Source organism: Bubalus bubalis, chromosome 19, assembly GCF_019923935.1.
Source record: "Bubalus bubalis isolate 160015118507 breed Murrah chromosome 19, NDDB_SH_1, whole genome shotgun sequence".
NCBI lineage: Eukaryota > Metazoa > Chordata > Mammalia > Artiodactyla > Bovidae > Bubalus > Bubalus bubalis.
In genome coordinates, this window is record NC_059175.1 from 33539211 (window position 1) to 33564825 (window position 25615).

General features: G+C 41.5%; 1 protein-coding gene across 1 annotated transcript; it reads right to left on the reverse strand.

The window, feature by feature from the left end:
- Positions 1-11191: 11191 nt before the first annotated feature.
- PTGER4 (prostaglandin E receptor 4) lies at positions 11192-24334 on the reverse strand. The gene is made up of 3 exons (XM_006053843.3): positions 23764-24334; positions 22379-23306; positions 11192-13123 (listed from the first exon to the last, which is right to left on the reverse strand). Exons 2-3 carry the CDS (start codon positions 23261-23263, stop codon positions 12530-12532), a joined length of 1479 nt encoding a protein of 492 aa, XP_006053905.1. The 5' UTR covers positions 23264-23306; positions 23764-24334; the 3' UTR covers positions 11192-12529.
- Between the last annotated feature and the right edge of the window lie 1281 nt (positions 24335-25615).

The window sequence follows — 25615 nt, forward strand, 5'->3', positions numbered from 1 at the left end:
TTAAATACGCCTACTTGAGTGGAAGAGGGGATGGCCCTATAGCCAGTGTACCACAAACTGTGCCTTAATGTGTGTTATGTGTGAACCTCACTTGCTGTGTGTGCCAGAGTGGAAGAAAGGGTGAGAAATAATAGTCTATACTTGGCTGAGAAGGCAGAAGGATGGGGAAGGGGATGGCTTTTTTTCCATGGTGCTTTGACATCCATCAACCAAGGAATTCTGGTCTCTCTCTTTGTTCCTCCCTGCCATCTCCCCAGTAAAGGGAGTTTAAGATAGAAAACTGGACATGCAAACCTCTTTCTGCGTTTGTTTTTTTGAAATGTGTCATACCTACAGACAGCCTGTGTTGTGGTCTCTTGCTGGAAATGTATGTTTTGCAGCGAAGACTGTCTGTCCCTGCAAGAGGAAACCTGTAGTTGTTCAGGACTGCCAATGCCTTGGTGAGCAGATCTGTCTAATTCTGGGTTTGATACTAGGTGGCCATTGTTGACACAAACCTCAATCATATCCTTTAACCTAGACTTTTTCATCAATAAATCTGACTTAAATCTCTGCATCACATTTTGTCTCTGAAGTGGTTCAGAAGTCAGGAAGGGAAAATGGGTATTATTTTGAGTCCCTCATAACAAAGATTACTGTAGATTATTTCAATGTAAGCATGAGACAAAAACCAAATTTCTTTCTAATTTTAGATTTTTTTTTTAAATCATGGAAATTCTATTGAAAATGGGCAGTGTTTAATTACAAGGCAGTATGCAAACATTTGTTTGGCATATTTAAAAGGTCTACTGACTTAGCGTTGTGCTAGACCACAATACTGATTCTAGATTTAATTTGAAGGAGAGGATATAAAAACAGTATCTCTGCCCATCCTGTCAACTTTCTTGAGTGTAATTTTACATATGATAAAATGCACTTACGGTAAGTGTAAGAGTTTTGACACTATGGTAAGTTGAAGAGTTTTGACAGTACCATCAAGATGCAGAATATTTCTATCACCCAGAAAGTTCTCTAAAGTTTATTTATATTCAGTTCCCTTCCACCCCACAAACACTGTTCAACTAGTGATTTGCTTTCTGTGACTACACACTGATTTGACTTTTCTAGAATTTCAAATAAATAGATCATACAATATATACTCTTTCTGATCTTCTTCACTTAGCATAATACTTTTGAAATCCATCCATGTTGAGATTCACCCATGCTGTTGTGTAGTGTGTTCCTTTTTGTTGCTGAGCACTAGTCTGTTGTATGGATATATCACAATTTGCTCTTCATATCTATTGACAGACATCTAGGTTGTAGATGAACATCTAAGTTTTGATCTGCTGTGAATAAAGTTGCTGTATGCATATGTCACAAGTCTGTGTATGAATATATATGTTTACCTGGGGATTGAATTGCTGTATTTTATGGTAAGTATATGTGTAGCTTTAGAGGAAACTGAATCTTCTAAAGTACTTGTACTGTTTTGCATTCTGACCAGCAATGTATTAATTTTCTGTTGTGCCATATCCTTGCCAATGCTTGGTACTGCTGTTGGTTTTCATTTTAGTGACTTTAGGGCTTCTCTGGTAACTCAATTGGTAAAGATTCCACCTGCAATACAGGAGACCCCATTTGATTCCTGGGTCAGCCAGATCCGCTGGAGAAGGGATCCGCTACCCACTCCAATTTCTTGGCCTGAAGAATTCCATGGACTGTATAGTCCATGGAGTCACAAAGAGTCAGACATGACTGAGCAACTTTCACTTCAGTGATTTTAGTGGATGTGTAATGGTATCTCATTGTGGTTTTAATATGTATTTTCCTGATGATGTTGAGCATCTTTTATATGCTTATTTGACATTTGTATATCTTTTGGGAAGTACCTTTCAAAATATTTTGTCCATTTTTTATTTGGGTTATCTTATTTTTGAGTAATAAAAGTTTTTATATATTCTGGCTAAAAATCTTGAGATATATGTATTGTGAATACTTTGTTCCCATGGTGTGGCTTCCTTTTTTGGTTTTCATTTAAAAAAAATTATCTATTTATTTATAACCATTGAGTTTTAGTTGTAGCACACAGGCTCTTTGCTGCAGTGCTAGGGGTTTTCTCTAGTTGTGGTATGTAGGCTACAGACAGCATGTGCTTGGTAGCTGTGGTGCATAGGCTTAGTTGCCCCTCCACATGTGGGATCTTAGTTCCCTGAACAGGGATCGAACCTGTGTGTGTCCTACATTGGAAAGTGGATTCTTAACCACTGGACCACCAAGTCCCTGCTTTTTTGTCTTCTCAGTGATATCTTTTGAAGAGTGGAAGTTTCTAATTTTGATGAAGTCCATTATATTTCCCTTATGGTTGTATTTTTTGTGTACTTACAAGATCAGAAAGAATTTCTCCTTTCTTGTAGAAGTTTTACAGTTTTAGCTTTTATACTTAGGTCTGATTTAAGTTAATTTTTATGAAAGGTATGAGGTAAAGGGCTAGGTTTCTTTTTTGGTTTTCAGTTATTCAGGTACTATTAATTAAAAAAAGACAATTACCCTTTCCAATTAAAATACCTTCACCATGTATTTGAGGGTCTGAGTTCTGTATTCTGTTACGCCGATCTATATGTCTATTACTTTTTTTTTTCGGCTGTGTCTTGTAGCTTGTGTTATCTTATGCTGTTCTACATATACCATCAAGTTGTGAATGAAGACAGTTTTCCTTCTTTTCAAACTGAATGTTTTTTATTTCCATTTCTCACCTTATTACACTGGCTAGAACCTCTAGTACAAAAGTTCCCCAATCAAGGATTGATCCTGGGCCCTCAGTAGTGAAAAAGTACCAAGTCCTAATCACTGGACTACCAGGAAATTTCCCTGTTCTTAAAAATCAGCATGATTTTTCTAACTTTGTTCTTTATTTCCTAAAGAATTCTTGAGCTGTTCTGATTTCTTCCATGTACATTTTAGAATCATTTGTCTTAATCTACATGTAAATCTGCTGGAATTTTGATTGGAATTGTATTGAGTCTGTAAATCAGTTTGGGAAGAACTGCCGTCTTAACCACCCACTCCAGTGTTCTTGCCTTGAGAATCCCAGGGACAGGGGAGCCTGGTGGGCTGCCGTCTATGGGGTCGCACAGAGTTGGACACGACTGAAGCGACTTAGCAGCAGCAGCCATCTTAACCATGTCACATCTTTGAATCCATGGTCATGGCATAATTGTCATTGTTTTAGATCTTTAATTTCTTCGTCGTGATTTTTAGTTTTCTGTGAATGAATCTTGCCTATATTTTTGTTGTTTATCCCTAGGTATTTCATATTTTTCTAATGCTGTAAGTATGTTTAAAATTTCATTTTCCAGTTTGATACTATTACATAGAAATACCTATTTTTGTATGCTGAGCTCGTAGCCTACAACCTTGATAACACATTTTTTAGTTGCATTAGCTTTTTTACAGATTCTTTAGGCTGTTCATATATATTATCAAGCTGTGAATGAAGACAGTTTTCCTTCTTTTCAAACTGAATGCTTTTTATTTCCATTTCTCACCTTAGGTACTGGCTAGAACTTATAATACAGTGTTAAATAGAAGCTGTGAGACTGGACATTCTTGCCTTATTTATAATCTTTTGGTCTTTCACTGTTAAGTATGGTGGTATCTGTAGTTTTTATATACATCCTTTATTAAATTGAGGAAGTTCTTTCCCTAGTCTGCTAACTATTTGATAAATGTATTTCCTGCATCCATCTGAAGATCATATGATTTTTGTTTTTTATTCTCTTAATATGATGAATTACATGTATTTTTCAGATGTCAATTGCATTTTGGGGATAAACCCTATTTAGTTATGATGGAATATGCTTTTTAGATCTTTTTTTATTCAATTTGGAATAAGGATTTATATGACTGTGTTCATGAAAAATATTGGTCTGTAGTTTTCTTTTTGTTGTTTTTTTGGTCTGTAGTTTTCTTGTACTATATTTTTTTTTTTAGTTCTTGAGTCAGAGTAATGCTGACCTCTTTAAAAATAGAGGTTGAAAAGTATTTCCACCTATTCTTTTCTCAAAGAATTCCTGTAGATTCGGTATCTTGTTCAATAGTGTTTATTAGAACTAACAAATGTTGTCACTTAGACCTAACAGTATCCTTTTTGGGAAGGTTTAAAATGACAAATTAAGTTTCAAAAGTAGGTACAACATAGACTTTTGTCTGTTGTGTCACATTGAGTGATAGTATCGTTAGATTAAATTAGAATCCCCCCCCCAAAAAAGCCCATTCATTGCATTCTTGATGTCTTAGACTTTTATAATCTATAGATTCCCTTTCATTTTTTTCTTTGCAATTTATTTATTTTTTAACTGAGTTGCCTGTCCTTTAGAATTTTCTACTTTTTGTGCCCTGTCTCTTGCATCCCACCTAATGTCATTAATGTTCCTCTTGACCTACATTTCTTATAAAATGACTTGTTGTTCAGTCACTCAGTCATGTCCAACGACTCCATGGACTGCAGCACACCAGGCTTCCCTGTCCTTCACCATCTCCCCCAGAGCTTGCTCCAACTCATGTCCATTGAGTCGGTGATGCCATCCAACCATCTCGTCCACTGTAGTCCCCTTTTCCTCCTGTCTTCAATCTTTCCCAGCATTAGGGTCTTTTCCAGTGAGTCAGCTATTTGCATCAGGTGGCCAAGCTATTGGAGCTTGAGCTTTAACATCAGTTTTCTGGTAAGAATATATTACGGGTGGCTTTGGATACTTAGACCGAAAGTTAAATATTTCTGGCTATCTGTTTGTAATGTCAGCAGACATTGATTATTATTGCCTAGATTTATTGTTTAATTAGAGGCCAAAAAATGGTGATAATTGTTAGAATTTTGGTGCTAGAAAACATCTTTAAAGAAAAACTTCTCATCAATTATTTTATACCATAGAAGTGATTTATGTAGTACAGGCAGTTTATGTATTGGAGGCTTTGTTCTCCCCCTTTATTTAGTACTTTTCAAAATAATAGGTTGGTTGTACAATATCCTCCAGAGGTGACTAGTAAGTGTTCTGTTCTATTTTTGTATCATTATGAAGTCATGCATTGAGATATATATATGCTGTGTTTCAGTCCTTGCAGTTGTTGTTCATATTGACGAATATTATCCCGAACTTCAGTAGATCGTGCCAAGTTCATTTTTTTCAATGGTTCTAATTTTGTATCAGAGTTTCTAAAACATACTTGGTATTTTCAGGCTGTAAAATTTTTATGAATATGATCGGTATATAAGGATATATATATACATATATATACATTCAGTGAAATTACAATAATTGTGATTTCAGTGTTTAACTCATTTTTTAAAATTTGCAGTATTAAATATTGATTTTTTTATTATGGAGGAATATGATTTGGCTCTCTTTCATTTCCTCAATATATTTACTTACTACTCCTGCATCCATTTCCAATACAGTTGATTGTAATTTTGGCCTCAATCTATATTCATTGTTAATATGACTATGTAATTATTACACATAGTGGATCTCACTGGGTCTATTATTTTCGTTTTACTTTTCGAGTACGTCTCTGTCTTTCATGGAGTCAATAACTGCCTTGTTTTTACATTTCTTAGTTTTCTATGTAGTATATATTACAAACATCCCCTCTGACTAATAGAAATAGAATACTCCCCTCAATATTCCAAATATAAAACAATCCATTAATTTTCTTCTCTTTCTTTCTTGGTTTTAATCTAGAGACATCCTGAGCCCCCTCTACTGCCTTTTACACAGTTTTACTGTGTTTCTCTGTGGATCTGTTGCCTTGAGTTCTCTTTCATCATTATTCTTGGAATTCTCTTGGCTTCCTCCTTGTATTGAACTCAAGACAGAGAAATACTTACCCAGTTGTTCAGATTTCAGTGTAGGGACTTGCTGTGGCTGAAAGTTGTTATGACACAGGTATGTTTGCCGTGCCCTGCCCTTCTCTTCTGTGGTGGAATGGGGTAGATGACCTAAAAGGGTAAATACAAGGTTATGGATGAATGGTAGAGATACTGATGTGAATACAAGGACAAGAAGCCCAACTATATTTCTCTCTTTTCTTCCGAAGTCCTTCCAGCTTAGAGTTAAAGCCCCATGTGTGACCCAGGGCAGCTCCAGGTTAAACAGTAGGGTCAAATGTTCTCTCTTGCTCTGAGTCTCTCTTTTTCCTGATTCCATTTTTGGTGTACCTGGAGAGCAATCATGAGATAATACTTACAGCATCCTAGACTCAGGTTCAGTTGTAGTGGGAAAGTGAAAGTGAAAGTCATTCAGTCGTGTCCGACTCTTTGTGATCCTATGGACTATACAATCCATGGAATTCTCCAGGCCAGCATACTGGAGTGGGTAGCCTTTTCCTTCTCCAGGGGATCCTCCCAACCAGTGGATCAAACCCAGGTCTCCCACATTGCAGGTGGATTCTTTACCAACTGAGCCACAAGGGAAGCCCAAGAATACTGGAGTGAGTAGCCTATCCCTTCTCCAGCAGATTTTCCCTACCCAGGAATTGAACCAGGGTCTCCTGCATTGCAGGCAGATTCTTTACCAACTGAGCTATGAGGGAAGTTATGAGGGTGGTGGGAAGGGGGAACTATGAAAGCAGCAAAGTTCATGGCTTGTTTTATTTTGAAACTGACAAGCACTTTAGGAAAAAAAATCACTGTTTTGTGTAGTGCAGATATTCTGCACTCAGTCCAAGGCCAAAGGTATAGTTCACAGGGAATACTACTGTGCCTTGAGTTTTCCATGGCCCCCTGTGGCTATGGCTCCAATAAGGAACTTGTGGAGACAAGTGGCTGTAATTTGGGAAATGATTCTTGCATTCCATGGTTTTCTAGTCAAAGTACCATTTGAATTGCTGTATCAGTATCACAGTTTTTTCTGACTTGACCTGGTTGGTTAGATTATGAGATTGTCTTAAAGATTATGAAAGTAAAAACAAAAAAAGGGAAAGTTAGTTGTTGCTCAGTCATATCCGACTCTTTGTGACCCCATGGACTGTAGCCTACCAGGTTTCTCAGTTCATGGAGTTCTCCAGGCAAGAATACTAGAGCAGGTAGCCATTCCCTTCTCTAGGGGATCTTCCTGACCCAGATAATGAAGCTGGGTCTCCTGCACTTCAGGTGGATTCTTTACTGTTTGAGCCACCAGGGAAGCCAGTGGTGTTACAGTTATGTTCCTGTCTACTGTATCCTATTGGAACCAGATAGGGTTTAATACTAACCGTTTAGATAATGAGAACTGACCTACAGAAAAAGTTAGGGACTCTGAATGGTCAGAAACAAGTTTACCACCAAAAACTGTCTTTGCACAGCATAGTTGGTAAAGCTTATAAATAAACATGGAATAGATGGTGAACAGTGCTGAATGTTCTTTTTAGAATAAGCCAGACTCAACAATAAAAAGACATTGTTTTGGACTGAACTGTATCCTCTGAAATTCACATGGTAAAGCCCTAACTCCCAGTGTGACAGTATTTAGAGGTGGGCCTTTAAGGAGGTAATTAAGGTTGAATGAGGTCGTAAGAGTGGGCCTTAATCCAGTGTGACCAGTGTCCTCTTAAGAGACACCAGGGATGCATGTGTACAGAGAAGCCCATGTGGTAAGACAGGAAAAAGGTAGCCATTGCAAGCCAAGGGGAGAGGCCTTTGGAGAAACCACATCTGCCAGTGCCTTGATCTTGGACTTTGAATTTCCAGAACTGTGAGAAAATAAATTTCTGTTATTGAAGTTAGCAATTCATGGTATTTTGTTATGGCAGCCCTAGCAAACTAATACGGACATATAAACCAATTTAAAAATGCATAGATGATTTGAATGGCCATTTCTCCAGAGAAAATCTACAAATGGCCAGTATGTATATGAAAAGATTCTCAACATTATTTGTCACTGCTGCTGCTGCGGCTGCTAAGTCGCTTCAGTCGTGTCCGACTCGGTGCGACCCATAGACGGCAGCCCACCAGGCTCCCCCGTCCCTGGGATTCTCCAGGCAAGAACACTGGAGTGGGTTGCCATTTCCTTTTCCAGTGCATAAAAGTGAAAAGTGAAAGTGAAGTCTCTCAGTCGTGTCCGACTCTTAGCGACCCCATGGACTGCAGCCAACCAGGCTCCTCCGCCCATGGGATTCTCCAGGCAAGAGTACTGGAGTGGGGTGCCATTGCCTTCTATTTGTCACTAGGTAAATGCAAATCAAAACCTCAGTGAGACACCGCTTCATACCCATCGTGTGCTCAGTCATCATCATGTTTGACTCTCTTGTGATCCCATAGACTGTAGCTCATTAGGCTCCTCTGTCCATGGGATTTTCCAGGCAAGAATACTGGAGTGGGTTGCCGTTTCCTCCTCCAGGGGATTCTCCCTGATGCAGGGGTAGAGGCCCATCTTGTACCTCGGCAAGCAGGTTGTTGACCATTGCGCCACCTGGGACAGTGACATTCAGATGGGTGGATTTGCTTGCATCAAATGCATCTGACAGAAATATATGGATCACAAACTTTGAGCGTGAACAAGGGGTGACTCTTGAGGGCCCAACTGAGTTATACTTCATTAATCCAAGAGAGTGAGGAAGTGAATGGATCAGGATCATGGGGAAAGGAAACCCTTCTGGGGTACTGACCTGATCAGGATGGACCCTCTGTGTGCATCATACCCATTAGGATGACTATAATTTAGAAGACAATAACAAGTATTGAGGATGTGGAGAACTTGACATTGCTGGTGGGAATATAAAATGTTGCAGTCACTTGGGAAAACCTGTGGCAGTTCCTCAAAAAATTAAATGTGTAGTTAATTTATGACTCAGCACTTTCACTCCCAGATATATAGAGAAATATCTCTCCCAGATATAAAGCAGTATCTACCCCCCCCCCCAAAAAAAGTTGTACACAACTGTGCTATCAGCATTATTAATAACAGCCAAATTAGGGAATCAGTTCAAATGCCCATCAACTGATGCATGGATAAACAAAATGTGGTATATTCACACAAATGAAATATTCAGTTCAGTTCAGTCGCTTAGTCGTGTCCAACTCTTTGCCACCCCATGAACCGCAGCATGCCAGGCTTCCCTGTCCATCACCAACTCCCGGAGTTTACAGCTATAAATCAGAAAGTACTTATTCATGCTATGTGAGTGAAACTTGAAAATATTATGCAGACAGTAAAGGCCACATATTGTATGATTTCATTTATGTCCAGAATAGGCAAATCCATAGTATTGTAGTGGTTGCCCTGGTCTAGGGGGAAAGATGAATTGGGAGTGACTGCAAATGGGTCTGTGCTTTCTTTTATTCTGGAATTAGGAATGATGGTTGCACTCTGTGAAAATGCTACAATACTTTACAAGGAAAATTTTATTGTGTGTGAGATTTATTTCAATTAAAAAAAAGAATCAGCTAGAATCAGCATTCTGGGTGGTGAATCTGAAGTAAAGGATGAGTGAGTATACCTTGACTAGTATTGCAAACTTCTGAATAAGCCTTTGTTTCTCCTCCCATGAACATGGGTGATGAATATATTCATTTATATGTAAATCTCCATGTCGTCTTTGCCGACAAAGGTCTGTCTAGTCAAAGCTATGGTTTTTCCAGTAGTCATGTATAGATGTGAGTTGGACCATAAAGAAATCTGAGTGCCAAAGAATTGATGTTTTTGAACTGTGGTGTTGGAGAAGACTCTTGAGAGTCCCTTGGACTGCAAGGAGATCCAACCAGTCCGTCCTAAAGGAAAGCAGTCCTAAATATTCATTGGAAGGACTGATGCTGAAGCTGAAACTCCAGTACTTTGGCCACCTGATGTGAAGAACTGACTCATTGGAAAAGACCCTGATTTGGGGAAAGAGTGAAGGCAGGAGGAGACGGGGATGACAGAGGATGAGACGGTTGGGTGACATCACCAACTCAATGGACATGAGTTTGAGTAAGCTCCGGGAGTTGGTGATGGACAGGGAAGACTGGCGTGCTACAGTCCATGGAGTCGGACATGACTGAGCAACTGAACTGAACTGAAATGTTGTTTCATTGTCCATATACATGGAAGAAAAATAACAAGTAAAATAGTCTCTGAAAACATTGTGTTTAGTCTTTGGTTGCTGTTCAGTTGCACAGTCGTGTCTGACTCTTTGCCACCCCATGGACTGCAGCACACCAGGCCTCCCTGTCCCTGACCATCTTCTAAAGTCTTTGGTTAGCATGGTAAAATAGAACACTTTAGAAGGTTTTGTTTTGTTTTTTCCTTTTCCATTATGGTTGATTACAGGATATTTTTTTTAAGGTATTTATTTTTTAATTGAAGGATAATTGCTTTATAGAATTTTGTTGTTTTCTGTTAAATCTCAACATGAATCAGCCATAGGTATACATATATCCCTTCCCTTTTGAACCTCCCTCCCATCTCCCCTCCCCAACCTACCCCTCTAGGTTGATACAGAGCCCTTGTTTGAGTTTCTTGAGCCATACAGCAAATTTCCGTTGGCTATCTATTTTACATATGGTAATGTAAGTTTCTGTGTTACTCTCTCCGTACATCTCACCCTGTCCTTCCCTCTCCCCACTGTCTCCATACATCTCACCCTGTTCTTCCCTCTCCCCATGTCCAACAGATCTTCTTTTCTAAGCTAGCTGAAAATCACTAAGCTGTCAGGTCTGTGAAAATGACAGTCTTGATTTTCTGGTATCATTCAAAAATATCTTTTAAAAATTGCAAAAAAAAAATTATAACCCCACTCCTGGAGATTATTGCTGCTCAAAGTATGTTCTCATACTGGCAGCATCACTATACCTAGGATACAGCGCAGAGCTACTGAATCAGAAAGTTAGTGTTTCCACGAGCTTTCCAGATGACTGATGCATGGTAAAGTTTGAAAAGCAGAAGACTAGAGAATTTACAAGTAGGAAAGGCCACAAGTCTATGCTAATGTTTCAATAATAAATATTTAGATTCTTTACATGTAGCAGGTTAAGCATAATACTGTCTCCGCCACCATCCATACAGACTGGTAATTTCGAGCACACTTTGCACCCAGATCTTGGTTTCTAAATGCCATTCTTTATTAAGTGGCTCCAAGGCTTTGTGCTATTCTTGCAACTTTGCATTGGACATTATTTGTAAAATAAAGAAGTTAAAATATTTCAATTTCAAAAGATAGAAGATGACCTGAAACACACAAAAATCACACAAGTTTCCAAAACTGATTGGAACTCCAATTGAGTGTATTTATTTATTATAATCTCCAAAATAATTTCAGTTGGCACAACTGCTTCTTAAAACCACATTACTATCAGGCTCAATTTAATTACAACCAAGCAATTCACAAAGACATTGTAAGCAACAAAACATGCTCAATATTTCTTTGAGAAAGGTGCTTCAGATATGTGTACAGCATGCCTGGGCATTACACAAAACTTTTAGAAGATGATTCTTACATGCCCAAGTTTTGTACCTCTTCTGTTGTGACATCTGTGAAAGGCTAATCCTTCCACACCTCCCGTAAAACCCTTCATGGTGCAATCTGCCTTTCTCTTAAATTTTAAAGAATATTCTAAGTCATTCCTTAGGAAAGTAAAACTATACACATTTCCAAGGGGGAAAACAAGCTGCTTACTTTTTATACTATACACTTCAATTATGGGTTACTAACACTTTTTAAAAGCTTTGTTACATTTTAAAAAGTACCAGCTAATGAAGACAAAAGTACAAAATATTTATCAGCACATTAGGTTCTCCTGAAATCACAGTTTTCTGGATAGATACATGCAGCATCACTAAACATTTTTCACTATGTATTACACATAGCTTGGAAAGAATTTTAATATTTCAGCCTGTAATGTCCATGTCTTAAATAGCATTTTGCTTTATTCCTTTAATAGTGCTAAACTCTTTTAAAAATTTGTATTTATTTTATAGATCTGACTCACTGAATTTTCAACACCATGGTCTCACCTTGGTTATGAAAAAATATCTTAACATCTGCAACTTCAGCTGGTTATACTAGGGGGAGAGGGATTACCACAACTTTATTATACCTCGTATTAACAATAAACCTTCTCACAGAGAAGAAAATACTTTAAATATCTTGAATCATATTTACAACAATAAAATTCACATTTCATGCTTTAGTGAGACCCTTAAATCATCCACAAGACAGTCCTTTATGGTTTATTGGAATAGAGCCCTTCTGTACATGGACTTCTGCTGTGTGCCACATATCAAGCTCTTGATTTTATGAAAACAGCAAAACTTATGTTGTCCTCCTGTCAAGTAGAAAAACTGAGGGTACATCTTCCCAGCCATCAGGTTGTCACCGAAACGCTATTATCACAGCGAGGTGGCAGCCAAGGCTTCGGACCTCAGGACCCAGAAGGAGCAACTCGTCTGTCCGCAAAGTGCTCAGAAGCCCGGGTGTTCTCTAATGTGCGTGATAGGATGAAAAGAGCCCTCTCAGCACTGGCCAAACAGCTCACTGATGTGTCTATTGCACGGGATCTTCGAAGCTTCCAGAAATAGTGCTGTATGTCTTCCCTTTACTACTATATACATTTTTCTGATAAGTTCAGCGTTTCACTGGGAAACGTGACTTGCAGGGAGCTCCCCTTGGGGGCGGGCCCAGCCCTGCAGCTCCCGCCAACCTCGTCCACCAGTAAGAAGCTCTCCGAGTCCTGCCCCTGTGAGGAGTCTGAGGTCTCCGATATCCGCAGAGTCCTAAGCGACGTGCTGTCTATTTGGTTCAGGCCCACGCCGGGCACACCTGGCAGCAGATTCCTGCCTCCCCCGAGGCCGTTTTCACTGAGTTCTGGCGTGTACAGGAGGGTCTGCGACGTGCTGCTGATCTCCTTCAGCTCCCGGGAAAGGAAGGAGCGGGAGTGGCCGGACACGGCGGAGGACGTCCTTCTGCTGTCTGAGCAGTGCGGTCCCGAACGCTCCCTGCGCGACCCGCCGATGCGGCAGAAGAGGCATTTGATCTTCTCTATGGCTTTACTGAGCACTGTCTTCCGCAGGAGGATGTATATCCAGGGGTCCAGGATGGGGTTCACGGAAGCAATTCGGATGGCCTGCAAATCCGGGTTTTTGCTGATGACTGGCTCCAGTTGTGGCCGATATAACTGGTTGACGAACACCCGCACCTGCGAAAAGGAGATGTCCACGTTTAGTGTTTAGCATTCATTCATCAACTGGGAAAAATTTTGCATGCAACGTCTAACTTAGTAACCTTGCTGTGAGTGCTTAGTCGCTGTCTGTCCGACTCTTTGCGACCCCATGGACGGTAGCCCGCCAAGCTCCTCTGTCCAGGGGATTCTCCAGACAAGAATACTGGAGTGGGTTGCTACGACCTCCTCCAGGGGATCTTCCCGCCCCAGGGATCTAACCCAGGTCTCCCGCATTGCGGGTGGATTCTTTACCGACTGAGCCATTAGTAACATTAGCTGCCCTCTTTTCTGTTAGTAAGTGCCAAGAGGGGACTTCCCTGGTGGTTCAGTGGTTAAGACTGGTATTTACAATGGAGAGGCCTGGGTTCAATCTTTGGATGGGGGAACTAAGATCCCACATGCCTTGGAGCACGGTCAAAAAAATTTAAAAAGTTTAAAAAAGTGCCAAGAGCAGCATATATAGAACCAGGAAGACCACCGATTACCATTTATCGAGTTAGTATAACTTTAATATATCAGTAACCACCTTATGAATATCTTCTCTGGGTCAAAGATGGATAAAAGAATGCAATGTGTGTATAGGTGACATAGGCATAAAGAATTTTATTAACTTCATTTCTGTGCTTTCTCACAGAATAGTGAGAAACTTTTAAACTTGGAAATTTAAACCAATATTTGAATCTATTATTATCTAGAATGGCCAGAGAATAGTTTTTATTTAATCTAGTGTTATCAACTCTTACTTCAAAAACCTTTTCCATAAACCAATTATGTGTCAATAGTTTTTTCCCCCTCTAACTGCATTCCTCACCTAGATTATTGCATCAACCACCAAACTAGCTTTCCCATCTCCACTTCCTGTTCTCTCCAAACCATCCTCCAAACTGCCACCAGAAGATTATTTCTCAAATGCAGATTTGATTATGCTACTCGGCTGCTAAACCTTCAATGGCTTCCTGCTGCTTGGGAACCATAGTTCTGTTCAACATCTGTCACTGTGAATCCATCCTGAAGCCTCCACTGGAATCCACCCCTCCTTTGTATCTCTGGAGCATTTTAGAATAAACAGCCAGGAGCACTCTGGAGAGACCAGACTCACTGAAGAGAGTATAAATTTGTAAATTTGAGGAAAACTATCATTTTATTCCTTAGTGGAAAGGCACTTCTTATTTTCTCTGTTTTTAAAAATTAAAGTACAGTATTATGTAAATGACAGGTGTACAGTATAGTGATTCACAATTATTAAAGGTAATACTCCATTTATAGTTATTATATAATACTGGCTATATTCTCTGTGTTGTACAATATATCCTTGTATCTTATTTAATACCTAATAGTTTTACCTCTTAATTCCCTACCTCTATATTGTACCCCCTTCTCTTTCCCCACTGGCAACCACTTGTTTGTTGTCTATATCTGTGAGTCTATTTCAAAAAGGCACTTGTAAAACATACACTTCCATATTTACTCCTAAAGAGTAGATCTTAAAAGCTCTCGTCATGAGAAAGACATCTTGTAACTAAGTGTGGGGATGGATGTTAATTAGACTTATAGTAGTGATTATTTTGCAATATATACAAATATCAAATCATTATGCTATGCACTTGAAATAAATATAATGTTACATGTCAATTATATCTAAATAAATATATGTGTATATAAATACACACACACACAAGACACACACCAAAAAACCCAAAATTTTACTGTTAAAGGATGATGATGCTATCTGAGTCTTACTTCTAATTCCACCAGGATCATTATATAATAATCTCACAATAATTCATATAAAAACAGTGGTTTTTAAGATAATATAATTATTTGATAATTATTACTTGCCATTAGTAATTATTTTAGGTCAGGGAGAAGTAAGAGGTGAGTCTCACGGCCAAGAAAGATGCATTAAAAACCATAAAAAGAAGAAAGAACTATAGAAGCATAGCTGGAGCCATTTAACCAAGGGCAAATATGTCTAATATTAAGAAGAGTTGATGACACCGCCACTTTGTCAAACAGGATAATAATATTTATGGGGTATGAATCACTAAGAAAGAATAGGGATATTTTAGATTTATAACAGACTGGATAAAAAGAAGTCTAAAACATGTAAATAATTCTCATTAATCTGCAAAAGTCAACTTATATGAAACATTTCTAAATGATGCTAGATCAGTGGGGTGTAACTGTATTTCTACTTCTTCCTATACTGGAAGACCTCAATCAACTACAGGTATATAATCCTTTATCAAGAAGTTGCTGTTGTTTTGATATTCATTTGTTTTGTTTTCAGTTGCAAAACCTGAACTCACTAGACCATGATGCTATTTATAATTATATTTATTCCTCTTGATGTGAATATTCCCATGTTTTGCTCCAGAGGTCCCTTTCCAGTTTCTGATGGGGATATTACATATTATATGTGGATTACTAAATTACTTTTCTAAAAGCCAAGAAATTCTGAATTTAAAACACACTTGGTCCTAAATATTTTGGATAAGCAATTACATACAGCCCTGTAACTCTCATAGAATAAAATGGTGAAATGGCTCTAAGATGAAATTATTCCCTTGATCTCTGGAAGACAGCTAAATAAAAAGTGTACTAGAATGAACAACAGTATATGATGGCTACTCTTTTTTTTTTTTTTTCTTTTTTTTTTGCCCAAACCACACAGCATGTGAGATCTTAAGTTCCCTGACTAGGGACAGAACTCACACCCCCCTTCAGTGAAGTTCCTATGATAACTCTTAAAATATTTTTAGAAACTATGTTTGTATAAATGATTCTACCAAGACGAAGGATGACTGACGTTCTGTCCTTTCAAAAACCAATGGAACAAAGCATCTTGATTTCTTCCTACCATACTCTTCATTGAGGTTCTCAGCGGTGCCTGGGTACAGAGATTCCCTCAGGTCTACGGACCTTTTCTCAGATGAAGTGTTACTGAAACCAGGAAGTTTTGAGAACCTTATTTAGATCCACCACCCTGTTGGTGGCTGATTCTGGCCTGGGCCTCAGGTCTCCAAATTACTTTCATGTTGCTTTTTCTGTTTTACCAGGCTAGCTAGCTTTCTACTTAAGAATTATCTCCTGACAATGGAAATATTGGTAAAATACAAAGCATGAGGTCTATATTTTACTCACATCACGCAGTAGGTTCTTAAGGGTAAAAGAAATGATGGATTTAAATCTGGACTTAGTATCAGGCCCTCCCCTGAGTGTGCTGCAGCTAACTTGCTTCAGTGGTGTCCGACTCTGTGCGACCCCATAGACGGCAGCCCACCAGGCTTCTCCATCCCTGGGACTCTCCAAGCAAGAATACTGGAGTGGGTTGCCATTTCCTTCTCCCCTCTGAGTGTAGCCTCTAGAAAAAACCCAAGGCAGGATTTGGGTGAATTTGAGACTTTTAGCCAGTAGGTGGCAGTGTTGCTCTACTTGGGAGCTGGTCCCACAGCTCTCCCTAAGAGGTTTGCCCAGCCACTTCAAGACCCTCTTTCAGAACAGAATTTTAAATCTAAAGTTTGCATTTCTTAAAACTTTAACATTGAAATACTTCATTGGTAGTTGTTTCTCCCACCGCTTCCTCGAGGGAAACACATTTACTACTGAAAGGAGTAAATTTTTTTAACACCTGAAATGGCTATAGAAGGAATGAAATTTGTAGCTATTTAAGGGAATAAACTAGGAGTTACCATTTATTTTTTTTAATTCCTATGACCCTTCAGAAAAGTCAGTGTTGTAAAAAAAAATTAATAGTGAAGTTTCATAATCAAGGTGACAAGAGGCAAGGAAAGAATTATTTTGTGGCTCACTTCATGCTCAGTGGTAATTGAAACTATAAGGGCATGAAAAGGAGCCTTATTTCAGTGTTCCATGGTGTGTGTGGGCGGGGTGGGCATACAATTAATATAAGCTAGTGAACCTGGTCATTTCATGTCTTCTCAGGAAAGCAGAGCTCATGGGGTAGCAACAAAGATGAGTATGAAAAGCAATGTTCCAAATTTAGATGAAAACACTCTAAAAAGCTGGTAAAATGATTTGAAAAAAATGAAGACGGAGCTTTCCTTTGCAGCATGATCTCAATGGAGACTGACTTGAATAGAGAAAAAGAAGACAAAAGTGAGCAAAAGCTCCACGCACTTCACTAGATTTCAAAATAACCACAGCCATCTCTGCCTCACTTTAAAGGCTGTACTTGATTTGCTTCCCCAAGGGGGCAGACCCCAGATTAGGATGGGACCATCCACAGCAGGACTCCAGCGTCACGAAGGGAGGAGAGAGCACTTTTCTGCAATTCTTGTCCAACAGGCTCTGTATGTTACACCAATAAACGTGTTCAGGCAGTTTTCAGTGTTGGAAGAGCGTGCTGCTAAGAAAACCGAACCTCTGAGGCGGGTGGGGAAACACCTTAAAAGAATTCACTGAATACAAACAACGTATATAGTCTCTTGCAATTTTATTAGTCTATTTCTTCAGTAGCTGCTGATTTGCACATGTGGCTTATTGTTAGCACTGGCATACATGACAATATTCTAAACTTGTTGAGGACGGCTAGAGATTAGGATTCAGGAACATACCTTGGAAAAAATATGATAAACCCAAAATTAAATGTGATGACGGGAAAGCTATAAGGAAGGCTACATGTTGTAAAGATAAATGCCCAGTTCTGTTCAAATCCTGGCTCTCTGCTCCATATAATTTATGAGCAAAATCATGAAAGGGCTTAGTACAAATATGTGGAAGCTTGGCTACGGTGGAATTTATCAATAATATGAAAACCACAGCTTAGAGGTCGCTTTGGGGTATAGTTAATGACGCGCATGGTCTCTAAAACACATACTTCCTGTTTAATGAATTAACCTGTTGGCAGGGAATGTCTAATTGAAAAGGAATGTTGAAATTTTGATTAGACTGATTTGGGAGTTGACTGTCGACATAGAAATGCTTTCCAATAAATGACGAGAACCTGTGATTGGATTTGTATGTGCTCCTTGTTCTGTTCCGAGCACATGAAAGGAATGTTCTATGTGTGATCAGTTATCTAACTGCCCTGTGAAGGGTCTAAAATTGACACAGCTGTTACTAGAAATTCTTCCCACCTCCTTTTTTTTTTTTTTTTAGTGACAAAAATCTCTAAGTAAAGGAGAGGGGAGAGAGTTCTTGGGTGGGTGGTGGAATGAGAGCTCGGTTTTCCTTCCCTCTGCATTACTGACCGGCCATTTAACTGCAGAGCAACTGCTTTACCTCTACGGGTCAGTGTGTACACTGAAAATTTACTTCTGAAGTGTTTAGTTTCTTTGAATCCTTAACTTTGAACATTCTAACAAGAACCTTCAAGAATCACTTCAGCTCTGGGAGGAAGAGATCTTGTTAGCAGATATTCCATAAAATCAAGCCTTGACAGGTCAGCAAAGCATGGTGAAAAGAGCCTTAGACTAGGACTCACTCCCAGCCACCCAGTAAATAGCATGAAATAAAGTCATTATCTGCAGTTGAGGAATCTGAGGTGCAGAGACAGAGAAAATATTGGTCAGCCCTCCTTTCTTCCTAGAGCTTTTTTAAAGACTCAGAGGAGAAGCAGGGAAAAACAACCTTACTTTTATGTGCTGCTCCAGTCTTCAAGGTACTACTCCTGCGTCTGCAGTTTTATGTTCTGGTTAAAGTTCTGCTTTTGGGAATTGCTACTTTTTAAAAATTTAGCCAAATTTATTTGGAAAAAAAAAATCCTTCAGGTTCTGCTGTAATAGTGCCTGGATTTATGGCATTCTTCATGTACCTATGTGATTTTTAACTCATCTGGAACCCCATCAGTTTCTTTTAGTTTCCACTTCCAGTCTGCCCGCAGTAAACAAAAGTTTATCTATTTACACAGTTTTCCTCTGCTCTAATAAACCTTTGGCGATCAAATGCTGATGAAGGCTTATACAGACAACTAGTTTATAGTAAGGAACCAAATAAACACTTAAAGGAAGCTATTTTCCTAAGTTTCACTCCTCCCAGGCAGAAGATGAATCAAACTGGCCATTCTACTTTTAATAGAGGTGAAGGCTTGCTACTTCAGAGTAAGAAGAAAGAAAATAAAAGAAACAAGTAAGCAATAAATACTGCCATAGCATGCCTGTGCATGGGGGAAAATGCCTTTCAAATCCTGTAGTGTAACTGTTTAGCCCTGAGGCCAAAGACTGGATTACAATAATGTCTAACATTAGTAACAAAATTAGGTACCAGACATTGATCCAGCTGCAGCATTTAACACCAGGACCTTAGGCTGTCTCACTTGCATATTTCTAAAGAATTCATTCCCTTTTATTTATTTTGAGCATAAACTCTTTCATTTCTTTAGCTTCTCTTGTATTTCAAAAACCAGAGACTGCTTATAAACAGAACAGACAAAATGACATTAACCTTGTCCCACTAAACCTTGTCATGCAATGTTCCCTGTTGATTGTATTTACATCTTTTCTCTTCATTGCTTATGACTCACTTTAGAAAATTTTGCAACTTCAGCACAGTTCCTTATATAACTGCAATTAATTTTTCCAACCTTTCTCAAATTTCCATTCCAAAATCTATTTTATGAGATATATATATTTTGGAGAACAAATTAAAATTTACTTTTATACTAAATTCAATACCAACTGCCTTCTAAGAGCCACTGTCGTTTTTCTTTCTCTGATATCCGAAAGTCAAAAATGTGGCCGCTTTGCAGTGATGCTTGTTTTCCTTATGTATTGTAAGTCAAGGTTTGTGAAACTGCACATCAAGTGTATTTGCTCTGTTATTTCCAAGGTATTTTAAGTGTTTGGAAGGGTTTGATTTGCCTCCAATAGGATTACCAACCAACTTGATTTGATCAAGTTAAAAGAGATTCTTCATTAGTTTCCTTGAAACTGAAGATAGATCTGACTGTTTTAAAAGTCAGAGTTCAGAAATTTTCAACTCAAATTACAATATGAATGTGAGAAATGTGGGAAAAAAAAAACAAACAAACCAAGAAAGTTGTAAAAGTGATCCAAGGAAGGCTACAGCTGTGAATGCTTCCCTTTTAATTCTTTCAGTCATTGCTAAACTGTGGGCGGGTGAGTAATATAATGACATCATTCTTATCATTAATTTACAATTAGATCTATTCTGAAGCTACCATTACTTGTATGATTTCTTATTACTTCCAAAGGTATGTCTATGTGATTATTTCTCAGCTGAGCCATTTTCAATTTGCAGGGTAAAAAGGTTAATATCACTACACAACACTGACTTTACAAAGAGGAGACAATCCTTGTTAGTTTAGATGTGGTCAGTCTGCAAACCACAAATATAACTCCTATAATTTCTTGCCTCTTGTTCCTTAAATAATGTCAAAGGCTTTGTGATAAATGGCTTTGCCATCAGATCTACCATTTCAGCCCGTAAGAGGCTTTGAAGAGAACAGTTCATCTGTGACTGTGTGGTCATCAACAGCTTCGCATGCTTGCCTCCAACCAAAACACAGTTTAAAAGTTATGTGCATGTTGCTAAACCTCTAGCTCTGATTCCTCAGTTCTTTAAAGTGGATGTTCTGTAAATAACAACCACTCACTCTGGCATTTACTGTTCTGTAAAACATAAGGCAGAGGCCACAGAAGGAGGCCCCAGCCAGAGCTGTTTCTTCTAAAATCTCCCTCTATTCTAAAGGTGCCATTACAGACAGTAAAATATGTTTATGTGGCTCAATTAACTCTGTAAATTATCCTGGGTCCTGGGAGGGTTTAAAGGCCCTTCTGGCCAATTATATTTACTTCTGTTTATACAAATTGGCAAGAAGCTACTGTACACCGGCTCTCCGCCACCTTGGAGTTCCATTTACAGATGGAAGGAATTTTATCCATCTGTAATTTTATATAATATTTTATATTAAAATATTTTATTAGATATAACATCAATTTTATGATATAATATTTTTAATCTTAAAATCTCTGAATAGTATTAGTAAAGGAAAAGATGGAATAATAGCCTATAACATTTATTTTCTCATGCTCCCAATCAGCATTCAAGAAAAACAAAACCAACTTTTTCAAGTTGATAGTTTAGAATTTCCAGGAATGTGGTGTTTTGAGATATAGAAAACTCAGGACTAGTTGCTTTCATGAGAAACTCTACATGAAGTATTATGTGCATCTGCCCATGGGTTTCTAGTGCAAAGAGAGGAGAGCTAGGCAGACTTTCAAACTTTCTGCTTGTAACATTTTAAAACATTTGAAAAGTTAATGCACAGGCAATGTTAAAGAAGATGGTGTCCTTAAAATAAAGTGTACCAAAACGCAAACTCACACACACTGTTTCGAAGGCCAAAATTAGAAGTGTTCTAGGAGGGAGACATGACGTCATATTACAGAAGCAGCCTTGGGGTTAGATTGGTCTGAGGTTCATCTCAAGTTGCAAAGCTTTGGCTTGGCAATAAATAAGGTGACCATCTCTAAAGCCCCATCTCTCTAGAAAGGCACTCTATCTCTCACAGTTGAGAATGTGAATTCAATACCCCAGGTGCATCAGCCTATCCTCAACAGGTCCCCTGAAACACCTTGCTTTCCTGGCCCCTAGAAAGAATGAAGCTCTGGGCCTTGCCCATGGAGGGCCACATGTGTACCGAGATGTTTTCCTGAGGGACTCACTGCATGGCAAAAAGCAAGGAATTTAGCTTGACAGTCTAGTTCTGCGGGATTATTTTAAGCAAGTAATTCCCAGTGTAAAGTGAAGGAGTTAGACCAAAATGCATCCAATATCCCTTCAAGCTCTAAAATTCGACATAAGCTACCAAAAGAAAAATTTAAAAAAAGGACATAAATCAGAACACTAAAAACCCTACTACTGTAAGGAGTGGACACCAAAGAAATCACCGGCCCCGACGGTTCGGATTCTGCCTGAGGATGGGGCTCAGTCATACTACAGCGGTTTCCTCTCTACATCCGAGGGAGAGCGCGCGTGTTCTCGGAAGGCTCAAGGCCACTGTCAGGCAGCCTGAAGTAGGGGCTGTCCCGGGAGGGAGAGGAAACTAGGCTTTCGGGGAAAGAAACTCGGCGATGTAGGGGAAAAGCACCTGCTGCACCTAGCTAGCGACGGGGCCTAAAAAGAGCCTGGGCGTGGGGACCCCACGGTGGCCTGTGGCCGAGGAGAGGGAGAGCAGGGAGCGGGCGATGGAGGAGGGAGGTGGACGCAGGAAAAGGGCCGAGTAGGGCCCTGGCCCCTGCCACTCACCACAAGCGGGATGGAGCAGATGAGCACCACCAGAGAGGTGGCGATGAGTAAGATGACCATCTGGATCTCGGCGCCCGCGATGCGGCGGAAGCTCCGGCGGCGGCGAAAGTCGCTGAGGCGCGGCAGGGCTGGGGAGGAGGCGGCCGGGGGAGCCCGGCAGGCTGTTGGGGCCAAGGCGACCGCGGCGGCGGCCGCGTGGTGCTGCTGCTCGGTGCCCAGCGAGGTGCGGCGCATGAACTGGCGGTGCATGCGGAGCAGCGCGCCGCACACGAGCACGTTGCAGAGCACGGTGGCGAGGATGAGGAAGGAACTGAAGCCCGCATACATGTAGGAGAAGGCGGCGTGCGCTGTCACGTTGGTGGTCCAGTCGATGAAGCACCAGGTGGCCGGGTACTGCAGCCGCGAACTGCCCAGGCCCATGCTGGGCAGCGCGCAGAAGAGCACGTTGGACGCGTAGACCGCGAAGAGCGTGAGCCCCGCCAGCCGCTTGTCCACGTAGTGGCTGTAGAAGTAGGCGTGGTTGATGGCCAGGTAGCGCTCAATACTCATCGCACAGATGATGCTGAGCCCCGACAGGCCAAAGAAGAGCAGGATGAAGGTGCTGTACTCGCACAGCGCGTGGCCCCCGGGCCACTGGCCCTTCAAGTAGGTGGCGATGGTCACCGGGCTCACCAGCAACGTGCCCAGCAGGTCGGTGACCGCCAGCCCGCATACCAGTGTGTAGAAAGTCGTCTCCTTCTGCTCTTTGCGCGACTTACAGAGCACCACGATGGCCACCAGGTTGCCCACCACCCCGAAGATGAACATCACCGCCGGGATGGTCACTGGGCTGTTCAGTGGGTTGGAGGCCTGGGAGGATGATGCATTGGTCCCAGGGGCGGTCATGGTGGTGGCCGACGGTACACTGCCTTGGAGTGCAAGGCTGGGTCTGTGGAGAATAGGAGAGAGACGAAGAAGCGATGAGGAGAAATTGCCACCTGCAAAAAGGTGTCAGACCCGCTCCCAAGAAACAATATGCTGATGAGAGATCGGGGGAGCAACTCGATCCAACATCGTGGACTGTAGCCACTTATCAACTCAGCTACCTAAATCTCCAGGCTCCGGATAAGTCCTGCCGGCAGCACCACTCTACGGGCATTAATATTTATACGTTGATACGGTCTTTCTCTCCTCTCCCCAACCCAACTCATTCCATTGCCAAGATGAACAAGACCTATCTCAAGGGAAAAGTGGCTTGCTCGTTTTCCCGACAGATTCTGAGTCAATAAAAGTCTCGCTGAAAACAAGTTATAGAAGATAATTTGAAGAGAGCACTCTTCATTTCCTGGCTACGCTCAAGGGGCGCCCGCACCGCTCTCTGCCCAGTGCCCCCAACCCTGTCTCACCTGTGGAAGCCGCGGAGGTTGCAATTACGTAAGCCCCCAGGGTCAAGACTCAGATGTCCTGGACAAGCCTTCAACCTGCCCTCAGCCGTGCCCTGTTCAATGTGGAGCTTGCCAAGCCTCTGCCTTCTCAGAGCCTGCTCTCGGTGGCAGCCAGTTTTCCGGAACTGGGGTCAGTGGTCAGCTTTCAAAAACTTGGAGAAACAGAAGGGCAGCGAAATGGGTCAGTGAAGCCTGATCATGGATTGCTTTTTTCCTTCGTCTTTTCCTTCGTTTCTTCAAAGACGATCCAAGCTTTGCGGAGCCCGCAGGAATCGTCCGTGGGCGGACAGCTCTCAGGTGTGCGGCGGCACGCGCTGGTGGCACCGAGCCTGGGTACCGGGCTCGGGCCGCCCTCCTCCCCAGCCCAGGGCAGCGCGGGCGGCTACCGGGGCTGGTGGCTACAGCTGAGGGCGCTTCTGACGCCCTGGGGGTGGCTTGAGGTCCCCTCGGCCCGAGGCTCTGACCTGGGGCGGTTCATCTTCCTCTCGGGCTGCCGGGTTTCCAGCTCCGCTCTTGCCAGTCCAGCCTCTGTACAAACTTTCCTGCAGCTTCAAGTTTCCCTGGCGGGGGCGGGGCCACACAGCGCGCGGCCTGGGCGCCCATTGGCCAGATGTGAAGTGGGTGGGGCGCTCGCTCGCTCCTGTGCGCGGCGAGGAAGCGCTGAGGGCCGGAGGGCGGGGCCCCGGGCGGCGCGGGTCCCACCACGCCTCTGCCCGCTGCTTGTATGCGGCTTTCCAGCCCACCGCGGGGCTGGGATGGTGGAGGCTTGGCCTCCCTGCTCCAGGCAGGTGGTGCTGAAAGGTCGCGGTCCGCGGGGACCCTGGGGGAATCCCGGTATTCTCCTGTGCACCCTCTTAGCTACTTTGAACTCGGCATCCAGGGCGGACAGCTCTGAAACCCTCATCTTTTCTTCCTCGCTGCCTCCTTCTCCAAGTGGGCTATTTCTCTCACCTTCTTCAGCCGAGTTGCAACATCTGGGTGCTGGGAAGGGAGGTCAGCGGCTTAGGACTCTACCTAGGAGCTATCGAGGTGTGTGTGTGTGCGCGCGCGCGCGGCTCTGGGAGGAGAACGTGTGGGTGCGTGCGCGAGTGGCCCCGGATCAGAAGTAAGGGTGTGCGTGACTGTCGTGGTGGCTGGATGGAAGAGTGGGCATCAGGATTAGGCGGAGAAACGACGAGGAATCCATCCTCTCACCACGAAAGGAGTTCGTTGGCAGTGCCTAGACAAAAAAAAAAAAAAAGGTGAGGGGGTGGGGGGAAGCCGGGACAGCAACGTCTTCCGTCGCAAGTGGCAGAGACCTGCGGCTGCGGAGAGCCGGCGCGCGGCCCTCCAGGGGACGGACAGTGACTGCGGAGGGCTGCTTGTCGAACCGCGGAGACCTTTGTCCTCCTTCGGGGAACTTCTCCGGCCCGTGAGAACGGTTAGACTGAGTTTCGTGTCTGGGCTCGGTTAACAGTCGGATTTAGACACCTTCACCATGAATTCTTGGAAAGGCTGATACTGGGATTGTTTTCAAGTAAAGGAATTGTCCAGTCACTACCTCACTGGTCAACTCTTGGAAAAGCCTATTTGCTCTACCTTTTAACCTTTGAATTACAATTTGGCTTCTCGTTATCCCCTTCTTTCTATTTTACTTGCTACAGTCAGAACTGTTCTATTAATATTTTACTTGCTAAAGTCAAAACTGAAAACTAAAAAAAAAAAAAAAAAGATTGTAAAACTTTATGGCATAATTATAACCGCTTCACCATTTTTTTTAAACCGTAAAGTGAGATTGTGTGAGCCTTCATAATTTCAGTTCCTAGGATCTCTT